General features: G+C 38.0%; 1 protein-coding gene across 1 annotated transcript in view; it reads right to left on the bottom strand.

The window, feature by feature from the left end:
• Nucleotides 1-7,487: 7,487 nt before the first annotated feature.
• LOC6040988 (clavesin-2) overlaps nt 7,488-14,756 on the bottom strand; it is a 31,909-nt gene continuing 24,640 nt past the window's right edge. Inside the window, exons 2-4 of the mRNA XM_038264023.1 lie at nt 8,398-8,877; nt 8,023-8,333; nt 7,488-7,965 (exon numbers count right to left, since the gene is read on the bottom strand). Of these exons, the coding sequence (XP_038119951.1) occupies nt 7,690-7,965; nt 8,023-8,333; nt 8,398-8,854 (1,044 nt within the window). The 5' untranslated portion in view covers nt 8,855-8,877 and the 3' untranslated portion in view covers nt 7,488-7,689. The remainder of the gene's footprint in view (nt 7,966-8,022; nt 8,334-8,397; nt 8,878-14,756) is intronic.

The following is a 14,756-nucleotide window of genomic DNA, read 5'->3' as shown; positions in this document are numbered from 1 at the left end:
CCGATTTATCCTGCGGTAGGTCAATCCGCAACGGATTCGACCGGTCACAAATGAGCAGTTCTCTACGGAATCGTTCTTTTTTCTTTAATTTTAATTTTTGTATTTTTTTATCCGGCTTAAACTTTTTTGGTGCCTTCGGTATGACCAAAGAAGCCATTTTGCATCATTAGTTTGTCCATAGAAATTTCCATACAAATTTGGCAGCTGTCCATACAAAAATGATATGTGAAAATTCAAAAATCTGTATCTTTTGAAGGATTTTTTTGATCGATTTGGTGTCTTCGGCAAAGTTGTAGGTATACACTGAAAAAAAATTATACACGGTAAAATTTTTTTTGATGATTTTTAATTTCACTTTTTGTCACTAAAACTTGATTTGCAAAAAAACACTATTTTTATTTTTTTTTTTTTATATGTTTTAGAGGACATAAAATGCCAACTTTTCAGAAATTTCCAGAATGGGCAAAAAATCTTTCACCAAGTAATGATTTTTTGAATCAATACTGATTTTTTCAAAAAATCGAAATATTGGTCGCACAAATTTTTCAACTTCATTTTGCCTTCCTCACTGAGGTGTGTGTATGTGTGTATGTGGCCCAATCCAATACCCGCTAACCGGTAGCGAAATTATGGGAAAGTATAATTTGTATCAGACTGTGTACATACCGAACGCTGATACAGCTTATCTCAGTCCCGGGTATTAGATGGTGATAGCCCTCGCGCTGCTTCCAACGACCCATTTCAGAATGACAGAGCTCCTTGCGGTCCAATTCCGAGGTCGCTGGGCATTGTTCGGCCCCGCCTAAACATGGAAGCAAGCATCTGAAGGAATCTCGATCTATATTTAGACTTCCAATCCCTTCAGGCAAATCAGGGATCAGCGCGTATTTAATAATATGAGAAGAAGAGATAACATGTTTCAACACTACGGATCAATATCAATTCACTGCTAGAGTGTAAACCTTCTGATGGCCGACTGCTTAGCGTCCCAGACCACCACCAATTCAAAGGTGTGAGTTCGAATCCCACCTGATACATTTTAGTTTTTATTATTATTATATTCAAATTCCTGATTCCAAATTTCAAAGGTACCGACCGGGATTTGACCCCTGAACCTTCTGCTTGGGAGACAGAAGCCGTAACCATTAAGCCACGGAGCCGGTTGAATGGGACGTGGTTCTCTGTATGGCTTTTTGCGAGATGAGAGCAGAGGACAACAAGCATCTCAACGTTTCCACTTTACCCGGGCTAACGACCGGCAGTTCCAGTTCACGATGATTTCCCTTCATATGTTAAAAACCACTTATGATTTGGGCACATATTCCGTTTGTCAGCGTTTCCTGTCATTACTGGCGGGAAAAATCTACGTGGAATCAGCTGTGCAGACCTCATGTGTGACAGGAATGCAGGTAGAGCGACTCCCACGGGGTTTGCCTTCCTCACTGAGGTAAGGCTATAATCCTGCTCTAAAAATGAACTTTTTATTGAGACCACCTTCATGTATACTTATCGACTCAGAATCCAAAACTGAACAAATGTCTGTGTGTGTGTGTGTGTATGTGTGTGTGTGTGTATGTATGTATGTGTTCAAAATTCTTGCCAAGTTTTCTCAGCACTTGCTGGACCAATTTTGATCAAACCGGTTGCATTCGACTTGGTTTAGGGTCCCATACATCGCTATGGAATTGTTTGAAGTTTCGATAAGTAGTTCAAAAGTTATAAATAAAAATGTGTTTTCACATGTATCCGAATCTCACTTATATGCATGAAAACTATGTCCGGATCCATCATCTAACCCATCGTTGGTTAGGTAATCAAAATACCTTTCCAATGAGTCCAAAACATTGAAGATCTGGCAACCCTGTCTCAAGTTATGACCACTTAAGTGATATTTATGAACTTTTTTAAGCCGGATCTCACTTATCTGTATGAAAACTATGTCCGGGTCCATCATCCGATCCATCGTTATTTAGGTTATCGAGAGACCTTTCCAACGAGTCCACAACATTGAAGATCTGGCAACCCTGTCTCGAGTTATGACCACTTAAGTGATATTTATGTACTTTTTTGAAGCCGGATCTCAATTAAATGTATGCAAACAATGTCCGGATCTATCACCCGACCCATCATTGGTTAGGTAATCAAAAGACCTTTCCAATGAGTCCACAACATTGAAGATCTGGCAACCCTGTCCCGAGTTATGACCGCTTAAGTTTTATCTGTGTACTTATTTTTCTGGATCTGAAAAAAATAGCTGAAATATATATCCAAACCATTCATATTACCCATTGTTGGTAAAAAGTGAGGAAGGCATCAACCACATAGGTGGATTAAGTGTAAAATCGAATATGCAATCAAAAAGTACTTTAGTGAATTTTTGATAAAGTGTGTCGTTTTCAAGTTATAACCATTTTTAAGTATTTTTTTTGAAAATAGTCGCAGCTTTTCATTTTTTTAAATTAGTGCCCATGTTTGCCCACCTTTGAAAAAAATATTTTTGAAAAGCTGAGAAAATTCTCTATGTTTTGCTTTTATGAACTTTGTTGATACGATCCATAGTTGCTGAGATATTGCCATGCAAAGGTTAAAAAACAGGAAAATTGATGTTTTCTAAGTCTCACCCAAACAACCCACCATTTTCTAATGTCGATATCTTAGCAATTAATGGTCCGATTTTCAATGCTAAAATATATATTTTAACATTGAAAATCGGACCATTAATTGCTGAGATATCGACATTAGAAAATGGTGGGTTGTTTGGGTGAGACTTAGAAAACATCAATTTTCTGTTTTGCCTTCCTCACTGAGGTAAGGCTATAATCCTGCTCTGAAAATGAACATTTTATTAAAAGCTCCTAGACCCACCTTCATGTATACATATCGACTCAGAATCAAAAACTGAACAAATGTCGGTGTGTGTGTGTATGTGTGTGTATGTGTGTGTATGTGTGTGTGTATGTATGTATGTGTTCAAAATTCTTGCCAAGTTTTCTCAGCACTTGCTGGACCAATTTTGATCAAACCGGTTGCATTCGACTTGGTTTAGGGTCCCATACATCGCTATGGAATTGTTTGAAGTTTCGATAAGTAGTTCAAAAGTTATATATAAAAATGTGTTTTCACATGTATCCGAATCTCACTTATATGCATGAAAACTATGTCCGGATCCATCATCCGACCCATCGTTGGTTAGGTAATTAAAAGGCCTTTCCAATGAATCCAAAACATTGAAGATCTGGCAACCCTGTCTCGAGTTATGACCACTTAAGTGATATTCATGTACTTTTTTGAAGCCGGATCTCACTTAAATGTATGTAAACTATGTCCGAATCCATCATCCGACCCATCGTTATTTAGGTTATCGAGAGACCTTTCCAACGAGTCCACAACATTGAAGATCTGGCAACCCTGTCTCGAGTTATGACCACTTAAGTGATATTTATGTACTTTTTTGAAGCCGGATCTCAATTAAATGTATGCAAACAATGTCCGGATCTATCACCCGACCCATCATTGGTTAGGTAATCAAAAGACCTTTCCAATGAGTCCACAACATTGAAGATCTGGCAACCCTGTCTCGAGTTATGACCACTTAAGTGATATTTATGTACTTTTTTGAAGCCGGATCTCAATTAAATGTATGCAAACAATGTCCGGATCTATCACCCGACCCATCATTGGTTAGGTAATCAAAAGACCTTTCCAATGAGTCCACAACATTGAAGATCTGGCAACCCTGTCCCGAGTTATGACCGCTTAAGTTTTATCTGTGTACTTATTTTTCTGGATCTGAAAAAATAGCTGAAATATATATCCAAACCATTCATATTACCCATTGTTGGTAAAAGTGAGGAAGGCATCAACCACATAGGTGGATTAAGTGTAAAATCGAATATGCAATCAAAAAGTACTTTAGTGAATTTTTGATAAAGTGTGTCGTTTTCAAGTTATAACCATTTTTAAGTATTTTTTTTGAAAATTGTCGCAGCTTTTCATTTTTTTAAATTAGTGCCCATGTTTGCCCACCTTTGAAAAAAATATTTTTGAAAAGCTGAGAAAATTCTCTATGTTTTGCTTTTATGAACTTTGTTGATACGATCCATAGTTGCTGAGATATTGCCATGCAAGGTTAAAAAAGGAAAATTGATGTTTTCTAAGTCTCACCCAAACAACCCACCATTTTCTAATGTCGATATCTTAGCAATTAATGGTCCGATTTTCAATGCTAAAATATATATTTTAACATTGAAAATCGGACCATTAATTGCTGAGATATCGACATTAGAAAATGGTGGGTTGTTTGGGTGAGACTTAGAAAACATCAATTTTCCTGTTTTGCCTTCCTCACTGAGGTAAGGCTATAATCCTGCTCTGAAAATGAACATTTTATTAAAAGCTCCTAGACCCACCTTCATGTATACATATCGACTCAGAATCAAAAACTGAACAAATGTCTGTGTGTGTGTGTATGTGTGTGTATGTGTGTGTATGTGTGTGTGTATGTATGTATGTGACCAAAATTCTCACGGAGTTTTCTCAGCACTGGCTGAACCGATTTTGATCGAACCAGTTGCATTCGACTTGGTTTAGGGTCCCATACATCGCTATTGAATTGTTTGAAGTTTCGATAAGTAGTTCAAAAGTTATGTATAAAAATGTGTTTTCACAAATATCCGGATCTCAATTATATGCATGTAAACGATGTCCGGATCCATCATCCGACCCATCGTTGGTTAGGTAATTAAAAGGCCTTTCCAATGAATCCAAAACATTGAAGATCTGGCAACCCTGTCTCGAGTTATGACCACTTAAGTGATATTCATGTACTTTTTTGAAGCCGGATCTCACTTAAATGTATGTAAACTATGTCCGAATCCATCATCCGACCCATCGTTGGTTAAGCAATTGAAAGGCCTTTCCAATGAGTTCAACCCTGCCTCTAGTTATTACCACATAAGTTATATCTTTTTTTTCTGGTTCAAAAAAAAAGCTAAAATGTGTGTCCAAACCACTCATATTAGGGTAAATCTCCGCCAACTCACACAGCAGTTGCCCCGACCCCTCTTCGATTTGCGTGAAGCTTTGTCCTAAGGGGTAACTTTTGTCCCTGATCACGAATCCGAGGTCCGTTTTTTGATATCTCGTGACGGAGGGGCGGTACGACCCCTTCCATTTTTGAACATGCGAAAAAAGAGGTGTTTTTCAATAATTTGCAGCCTGAAACGGTGATGAGATAGAAATTTTGTGTCAAAGGAACTTTTATGTAAAATTAGCCGCCCGATTTGATGGAGTACTCAGAATTCCGAAAAAACGTATTTTTCATCGAAAAAAACACTAAAAAAGTTTTAAAAATTCCCCCATTTTCCGTTACTTGACTGTAAAATTTTTTGGAACATGTCATTTTGTGGTAATTTAATGTACTTTTCGAATCTACATTGACCCAGAAGGGTCATTTTTTCATTTAGAACAAATTTTTTCATTTTAAAGTTTCGTGTTTTTTCTAACTTTGCAGGGTTATTTTTTAGAGTGTAACAATGTTCTACAAAGTTGTAGAGCAGACAATTACAAAAATTTTGATACATAGACATAAGGGCTTATAAACATCACAAGTTATCGCGATTTTACGAAAAAAAGTTTTGAAAAAGTTGGTCGTCATCGATCATGGCCGTTCATGGTCACCCGCGACAGACACGGACGACGAAACAAATAGAAACGCAAAAATTCACTAAAGTACTTTTTGATTGCAAATTCGATTTTACATCGAAAAATTAAGTTGAAAATTTTTTGCGACCAATATTTCGATTTTTTGAAAAAATCAGTATTGATTCAAAAAATCATAACTCGGTCAATGATTTTTTGCCCATTCTGGAAATTTCAGAAAAGTTGGCATTTTATGTCCTCTAAAACATATCAAAAAATAAAAAAAATTAAAAATAGTGTTTTTTTGCAAATCAAGTTTTAGTGACAAAAAGTGAAATTAAAAATCATCAAAAAAAATTTTACCGTGTATAATTTTTTTTCAGTATATACCTACAACTTTGCCGAAGACACCAAATCGATCAAAAAATTCCTTCAAGAGATACAGATTTTTGAATTTTCACATATCATTTTTCTGCCCATAATTGAAAATTCGGCTATTATGCCAAATCAAGTATTCCGAGAAAAACGCGTTTTAGTGTTTGTCACAAAATCTCCGTCAAGGGAATTTCCCATAAGAGTGGCATATTAGCCGTTTGGTTTTTCGCATCGGCAGCCAAATCTAAACACTATTTCAGTTAAATTCAAGTTCCAGAAGATGCGTTGGAACATCCTCTACCACTTGGTGCTAATATCTCGTTTTTGCCAAAAGTGGATATTAGCCGTTTTTTCAATGGTGGGCAGTTTTGTATGGACAGCTACCAAATTTGTATGGAAATTTATATGGACAAACTAATGATGCAAAATGGCTTCTTTGGGCATACCGAAGTCACCAAAAAAGTTTCAGCCGGATTAAAAAATACAAAAAAAAAAAATCGAATGACCGAAATCTCAGAGAATTGCTCAGTTATTAATCAACTTAATGTTAACATGTTAAGGTTAATGTTAACATTCCATAGGTTGTCTTCCTAAGGTGTCTTGATAAGGTCCAGTTTGTGACGATACACTGCCTTGAGGGATTGGATTGGACAATTGATTGGAAAAATAGTATGACGATAAATTTAACGTCAAATGCGTAAGAGTTTCGTAGTTGATAAGTTTATCAATCAATTCATGCATTTTTTTTATTGAATTTTAAATGTTTTCTATACATATAAAAACAAAGAAAAAAGATCTCGTGGAGGTTTTTTGCAGCACTTTTAGAAAAATGTGTGCAACTCAATCCAATAATTTTTTTAAGGTTTTCTTTGTTTTCTATAATGAGTTTGAGTAGGGGGGGGATCAAGTCTCCCCGGGGATCAAGTCTCCCCACTCTCCCCTAAATTTTGCACAACTTTCAAGTATAAAGCTAATTTTGTTTTTTTTTTGGCTTGGGATCAAGTGTCCCCGAGGATCAAGTCTCCGAACTAAATTCGATCATTGTTCATATTTTTTCTTTGTATTCTACAGTGAGTTTGAGTCAGTTTCGCACAACTTTAAAGAACAAAGCGCTTTTTTTACCCAAACGCTGACCAGATACAAGTTAGGGATCAAGTGTCCCCGGGACAAAATCTCCCCACTATATAAGTTATCCCAGAAATGTATACTTTTCCTCATTGAAACACATTTTGTTATTCAAGTCATGTTAACTCACGAACAACTAACTATCCCAGGTGCAACCTTAAAAATAAATTTACGTACTTCCTCGCTTCATCCATAAATCAACAGCGATAAGAAACGAAGAATCTCATCATTCTGTGCGACCGTGGCGTATACAAGGTTTTTCGAGAAATGCTCAACAATCTTGTGCAATATCAGCCTTTGACTTTTTTTTACGGATGTCATCCCGGAACTTAAGAAACACGCACAGCTCCCTATAGAATAATGATATTTATTGGTGTAATTATATTGATTCAGCTATACATAAAACCAAAAAGAAACAACTAAAGCTCTCTCCTTTAGTTTGGGGGTGAAATTGCGTGTTTTTTTTCCTGCAGCAGCTCGTTGTACACTCGCGCACACACTTATTGCCTAATAGTATCATATACACACAGTGTGACTTCCACGAATCCACTAGTCCACCTCCAGCTTCCGGAAGTTTCCGGTCATGGTCTCCAGGCCCGGGGTGGTTCCGCTGTTGTTGTTGTTGCGATCCGTTCCGTTGCGCGAGATGATGCTCCGATCGCTGAGGATCTTCATGTTGTCCAGCGCGAGCAGTGCGTTCCGCTTGGCGGCCAGCTCCTGCTTCCAGCTTTCGATCATATCCACCATCGGGATTTGGCCACCGAGCTCCTTCGGCAGGCAGGCCGTGTCGACCTTCTTGCACAGGTCTTGGACTGTAACGTGGACCTAGAAGGAGAGGTTTAAGGTTAGAGATATTCGTGAACGATTTTGTCGGATACTTACCTGGAGACGATCGCGCATCTTTTTGCTCGTGATTGACTTGCTGGCTTCGATCACGTACTTGACCGCGGACGGCACGTTCACCAGGTGGACCTCCTTGTGGCGCATCGGAACCGACTGTTCACCCCACTTCATCATGCGCAGGAACTCGGTCGGGTTCCAGCAGGACACGTGCGCCGTTGTGATGCCCTTGAAGTCTCCGATGTGCGTGAAGCCGAGGATCTGGTTCTGGGGGTCCTCCTGAAGCGTCTCGTACGTGATGAAGTTGACCCGGGACATGTCCGCGCTGGTGTGTTCCGCCGGGTTGAAGTTCTCTGCAGGAAAGAGATGAGGAATTAATACCACAAACTAACAATGATCAACGAGATCAAGTCTTACGTGCAAATCCGATGATCACCCGTCTGCCGTGCTTGTCCCTCACCGGCGAGGAAAACATGTACCCGCTGTTGATCAGTTTGTTCAAGTTGGGCGACAAAAAGTCCAGATCGCACATCAGGTGCATGTGGATCTTGCGCAAGTTCAGGTACTTGAGCAGCATTTGCTGGGCCATGAACACGCTGAACTTTTTCGTGCGCAAAAACTTCAACAGGAAAATGTCGTCCGTGCGCACGTTCTCGACGTCCTTGTTCTGGCGGAGCCACTCGCGCATCTGCTCCAGCGACTGCTCGCGGATGGCTTTGTCCTCGCGCAGTTCCTTGCGAGCGACCTTCATCACGGCCTCGGTCACGCCCGTGTCCGAGAGGATAGGGTCGCACTTTTGTTTTTCGCTGCTGTCCTTGGTGCCGTTGCTGCTGCTTCCCCACGGGAAGCTCATTATTACCCGGGTGGTGGTCATGGTGCCGCTGGTGGTGGTTGGTACTGGCAAGTAAAAAGAGACAAAAATATTTTTAGTACGCAGTTTTGAGAAAAAAAAATGTCGTGTGGTGAAGTGTATTTCAATGAATCATCTTTGCGCTTTATTTACGCAGTAGGCCTGGCCATTGCAATTTCGATTTCAAAAAACTGTAAAGCTTTGGTGTCTTAGCTGATGTAGCAGAGTGTTTCAGAAAATCTAACTTTTCAGGAATATTTTTAGATTTTTTCACTTCTAGAAAGATGTATGCTAACCTAAGCAAAATTGTCGAAGGCAGCAGCATTTTATTTCACATTATTCAGATTTTTAAGCGGAGATGGCGTTATGAATATTTTACGCCCGAAATGTCAAAATCACGCAGTGATGCCAACATTACAAAAAAATGTGCAATGGCATCTCAGCCACACTTTTTGAGTTTTTTAAGGAAAGATCAATCGAATAAAAAAAATAAAATATGCCGCTATTTGGAGCGCACCGGAAAAGGCAGTCAGAAATCCGGTAGCACGATGTTGTCGAATTTGTAAAAATTAAAATGTTTCCAAAATCGCCCTTTTATCGAAAGGGAAATATACCCATTTTAATTACTCTAAACCTATTCTTCACAATATGTCTTTTCTAACAATTTTTCATCAGAATTTGATAATTATAATTACTTGTTGTGCTTCGAATCCCGGACACTGATAAAAGCTGATTCGAAATCCGGACACTTTTGCTTCGAATTCTGGACACTCGTTTTTGCTAATAAATCGCACAAATTTGGACTGAAATATTAGTGAACACCATTCTTTAGGTCTCAAATAAGTTGTTAACATCAAAGCAATCGATATTTTATACAAAAATTTGCTAGAATTTAAAGAAATCAAAACCATGAATTTCTGCTTTGCCTTCCCGGTGCTTGGGACGCCTATGAAATGTTTCACGTGAAATGTTTCGCATTTATGGTAATCTTATAATTTTATTTTATTTAATTGTTTTGACATTAACTACAGCGTTCAAACTAACTTTAAATGAAAGTTGATGTTAAAATTCATCAAATAACACAGTTTTGACATTCATAATGCGAACTTATATCCAAATAATTGATAAAACAAGATGAGGTAGATTTTTAGTATTGTTTATGAATCTGGCACAGCCCAATTGTATTGCCACTTTTGAAGATAATTTCATCGCGAAAAAGGGACATGAACTCATCAAAGATGCATTGGTAATTTAATTTTTGGTTAACCGCGGTAAATTTATCAAATTATTCGTTGGCGTCGAACTGTCAAAAATTGATCGCGGTGGATTGCGGGGGATACTTTTCTACCCCAGTTTTTTGTGTGATCAATGTGGTAATGGTAAATTTATGAAACTTTAATGTTGTCAGCCTATATATTTTTTTCTGAGTTTGATAATTTAGAAAACTAGTTTTGATTAATTTCCCGATAAATGAAAAATGGCTGACACGCAAGTACACGGAGAAAAAAGAGTTCCCAAAATCGTGAACAAGCGTTCATGAAATTCGGAATCACGAACAAAGTGTTCAAATTTCATGGTACGTTTTTCAAAATCGTACCATGGAATTTGAACACTTTGTTCGTGGTTCCGAATTTCATGAACGCTTGTTCACGATTTTGGGAACTCTTTTTTCTCCGTGTAAAGTGTCTTAATTTGCTAAGAATCCCAGACACTCTTTTTAGCTTATTTCACTTTCAAATTTAGAGTAAACTGTCAAGGAACGGAATTTTTAGGTCTTAAACACAGAAAAAAAATCATGGTAATATTACATCTGGGAAGGAGTACATCTATTATGTCAGAAAAAATGTGTAATTTTACCTCCGGAAATGTGTAATTTTACCACTTTTTGGTGTAATGTCACTTTTTCAGTCTAAATTGAGGTAAAATTACATCATAAAAGAGGTAATATTCAACCTTCCAAAATTAAAGCTTCCAAATTTACATTATTTTTTAATGTGAATAAGCTGTAAATAGGTTGGTAATCGATTTTTTTTATATTAAAACATGTTTTTACTTGTCAGCACGCTCATTTCTCATTTATTTATTTGGATCGACTCCAGCATATAAATAAGATAATTGATGTGAAAATTATCTAAGACACAGATTTGACATTTATTATGCAAAATTATTTACAAATAGTTGACTAAACAAGATGAGGTGCCCAGGAATCAAAACATGACTAAACGTATTACCAAGAAAACATATTTGTATTCCTTAAAAGTTACTTTTCAGCTTTATTAAATATCTTTTTATTAACTTACTAACTTTTTTTATTAATCGAATTATTTCTACACAGTAAAAAAGTGTACATTTGGAAGTTGTCATTTTGTAAGGATGAATATTACCTTTTGAATGTTATAATTTTACCTCGATTTAGACTGAAAAAGTTGCATTACACCAGAAAAGTGGCAAAATTACCCATTTTCAGAAGTAAAATTACGCATTTTTCTAACATAAAAGAAGTACTTCCCAGATGTAATATTTCTATGTTTTTTTACTGAGTACAGATCTTAATGTAACACCTTAACCCCTTAACTCTGACTCCAGAACAAGTTTCAAAACAAAAAAATATGACAAATAACTTCATCCAATATTATTAAGATTGGCCTATTCAAGCCTCCATTAAAAAAAAACAACCTCGAAGCTCTGCTGAAAAAAAAAAGTTCTTATCGTTTACCCGTTACAGGTAAAATATTACCGCTCATTTTGCTCAATGAGCAAAAATGAGCGCGAGCATGAGCAATGAGCATTTTCGCTCATAAAATAAATGAGCAAACACGAGCACGAGCAAACGTGAGCTAGCTCGCGTCACGCTCCTCCTCAAGAATGAGCGGAAAATGCTCGCTCATGAGCGGATGAGCGCTCAAAATCGCATCACTGCTGTAAGCCTACTTTGTCTGTTCAACCACTGCCGCCTGACTCGTGCCGGTCGGCTGCTGGAGAATGAGAGACATGAAACAATGAGCTACACTCACTCAATTCGTGTCACATGACTGACTCGTAAAATTCTCTCTAAACACCATTTGGACTATTTTTAAACAATTGAATGGATCCAGACACTTAAATCAACCATAACTTATATTCAAAATTACATTTCCACGCATAAATAAAAACTTTTTGTGTAAAAACTTGTTTCTTAAGTGTGTGCGTGCACCGTCGTATGAGCGTTGGTCGACTACTGCCTCGCATTGCAGCCGCTCAATGAGCTAGGGCACTCACGAATGCGCCGGGTTTGTCACGGTTTTGCGATTCAGTGAATGGAGATGAAAAATTTCGTGTCCGCGTCGCCGATTTTCGCGTCATGACCTCTGACGTTTTCAGCCCATCATTGAAAAAATGGCTATTATCCACTTATGGCAAAAATCGAGATTTTTACTCCAGATTCTATAAGATGATCCATGCTCGGATCCAAGCATCTTTTGAGACATCTTTTGGCTGCCGATGTGAAAACGGCTAATATCTCATGCCCCTTTGAAATTGCCATGTCGAAGATTTGGTGACGAACACAAAAACGCGTTTTTCTCGGAATACTTGATTTGGCATAAAAGTCAAATCTTAAATAATGGGTAGTATAGCGGATAACATTAATCAAAATAATCACTTTTTATAAGTTAAATCTGTAGGTACACTTTTATTTATATGCCTAATTGTCTACTTCTACAACATAGAAGAAAAAAAATGTGGATGAATACTTTTTTTGATGTTCAGTAACATTTTAAAATTCGTTCATAAAAATCAATCAAATATTAACATAGTATTTCTGCCATACGAACAAGACAGTAAAATAAGTTTTAAGTGAAAGGGGGAAATCGAAGTTGATAGGAAAAAATACGAGTTGACTCTAGTTTTGAAAGCATTTCTAAGGAAAACGCTTTAAAAACAAAAGTTATCTGTGTCGCAGACGATTAATAAAAATGTTTAGAAATTGTTTTTGGATGAATGAAAGGTTTATTTAAAAAAAAATAATCGTCTCATATCCCATTAAGGATACCAGCAACCAAGGAAGTTGTTGTCTTCTTATTCTAAAATTGTTGAACATACGGACGCAATCCTGAAATAATTTGATTATAAAAATTTACAAATTTTGCTGTAAATCTCTATGAAAATAGAAGCTTAGGGAATGAATAAAAGGTTGTTTCGGTAGTTCTCGTAGTTTTGAAGATTCTAAAAAGTCTGTGAAAAAATCTGGGTACAAAAGCTCCGGTTAATGTGCGCCGTTAATTAAGTTTTTGAGTGATCGCCTACGAGATTTTTTTCTCTTATAACTCGTATTTGATCTTCGAGAAGAAAACAGCGCCATAACAATTCTCAAACTACTTAAAAAGTAGTTCTCCTATAGCAAAATGATACTTTTAACTTTTGTTAGAGAAATACTTGTTCTGACAGCCAGGGGTTAAGCTTATAATCACGGAAGGAATCGATCGAGTCCTCCAACAAACGGTAGAAACCGGTTCTCCAGCAAAAGGAATCCCACGAGGAAATTTACTCATTTCTACTCGGTTGGCTTCATTTGTGGAATCACTGCGCGCGTTTCTGTAATTTATTGGCTCTCCCCTCCTGCCGAATGTAATTATCATACAGCACCCGTCAACTTGAAAGTGAAGTAAAGTGCACCTTTTGCTCTCGAGTTGATCTTAGACCTGGCGCGGCTGGTGTGCCGATTTGTTTGTTGACGCGTTAGATCAACACAATCCGACAGTTTTCCTGCCGGTCAATGGGAATCTTGTTGACGTTTGCTGGGCGTTGTTTTAATTAGTTTTAATTGTGCGCTTGCATTCTTTTGAGGTCCGCGGTTAAAGTTCAACAACTGTGCCACGTTCCGTGGGATTCACGATTATCGTGGCCACGTGGCGCGTGTTTCGATCTTTGCCAAGGTTAATGTGAACTTCCTGGTAAGATAAAACTAAATATTCATCTCAAGTCTAGAGCAGCAGGTCGTGAACGGTGAGAATCTTAAGGTTGGGCCCTTTGCATTGTTAAAGAGTATAATCAAATAAAAAAACCAGAGGCGACTCGTCCACCTGTTCAACCTGTTCATTGAACAGGTAGCCGATTTCAAGCGGATATTTTTTTTTATTTAAGTACCGCGGTGCTTTTTCAACTAGCAACATACAATTACAATTTTTGTTTGAATATACGTTAACAAAATCGACGCCCTATGTTCAGCAGCGCTGCATGCACCAAAAAAGTATAGAGCTATCTAAGCCCGATCTCACACACACTAGCACACCATTTGTTTTGCTGGCTGGTACAAAATTTAACCTCACTTTTTTTCGTGTACGTACACGCAATACATGCGCACGTAGATAGCTCTATTGGCCCGCCACCCTTCACTCTTTACCTCTCTTTACAACCCACCAATACTAAAGCGAGCCAGCCTGGCGGGCCACGCGCTAATGCTCGTCGCGTTCACACCGACCCTCTGAACGTCGGGGAAAAAATCTCCATACGGAAAAAAATCAACACATGTAAAGAGCTTCCTATTCATACGAAGCGGCATTATCGATGTGTTAGTAAATCTGGTTCAATCTGAGAGCGTGAACTGACAGCATTTTTGGGAGAGAGCGAAATGCCACCCCCAGGCCCCAGCCGACTTAGCTCGCTCAGCTCTCCAGGGAGCTGCATGCAAAAGGTAAACAAGCCAGCGCGTTGACAGCACGTTGAGAGCATGAATAAATGAGAGAGCGCGAGAGCACCACAGATATTGCTCTATATTTGGCGCACTTTTAGGCATCAGGCTGTTTTGCGCAGACTGGTGATGGCTTGTTTTAGAACTGGAATGTTCAACTGCGCGCGTTGAACCTCTTCGATCTTCTTGGTTACTAGTGGATTCTTGCTCTACTGGAAAGTGATGTAATGTTAAGTTTAGATAGTGTGATTGATAAAT

Source organism: Culex quinquefasciatus, chromosome 3 (genome assembly GCF_015732765.1).
Source record: "Culex quinquefasciatus strain JHB chromosome 3, VPISU_Cqui_1.0_pri_paternal, whole genome shotgun sequence".
NCBI lineage: Eukaryota > Metazoa > Arthropoda > Insecta > Diptera > Culicidae > Culex > Culex quinquefasciatus.
This window is presented reverse-complemented; position numbering and strand designations above follow the sequence as displayed.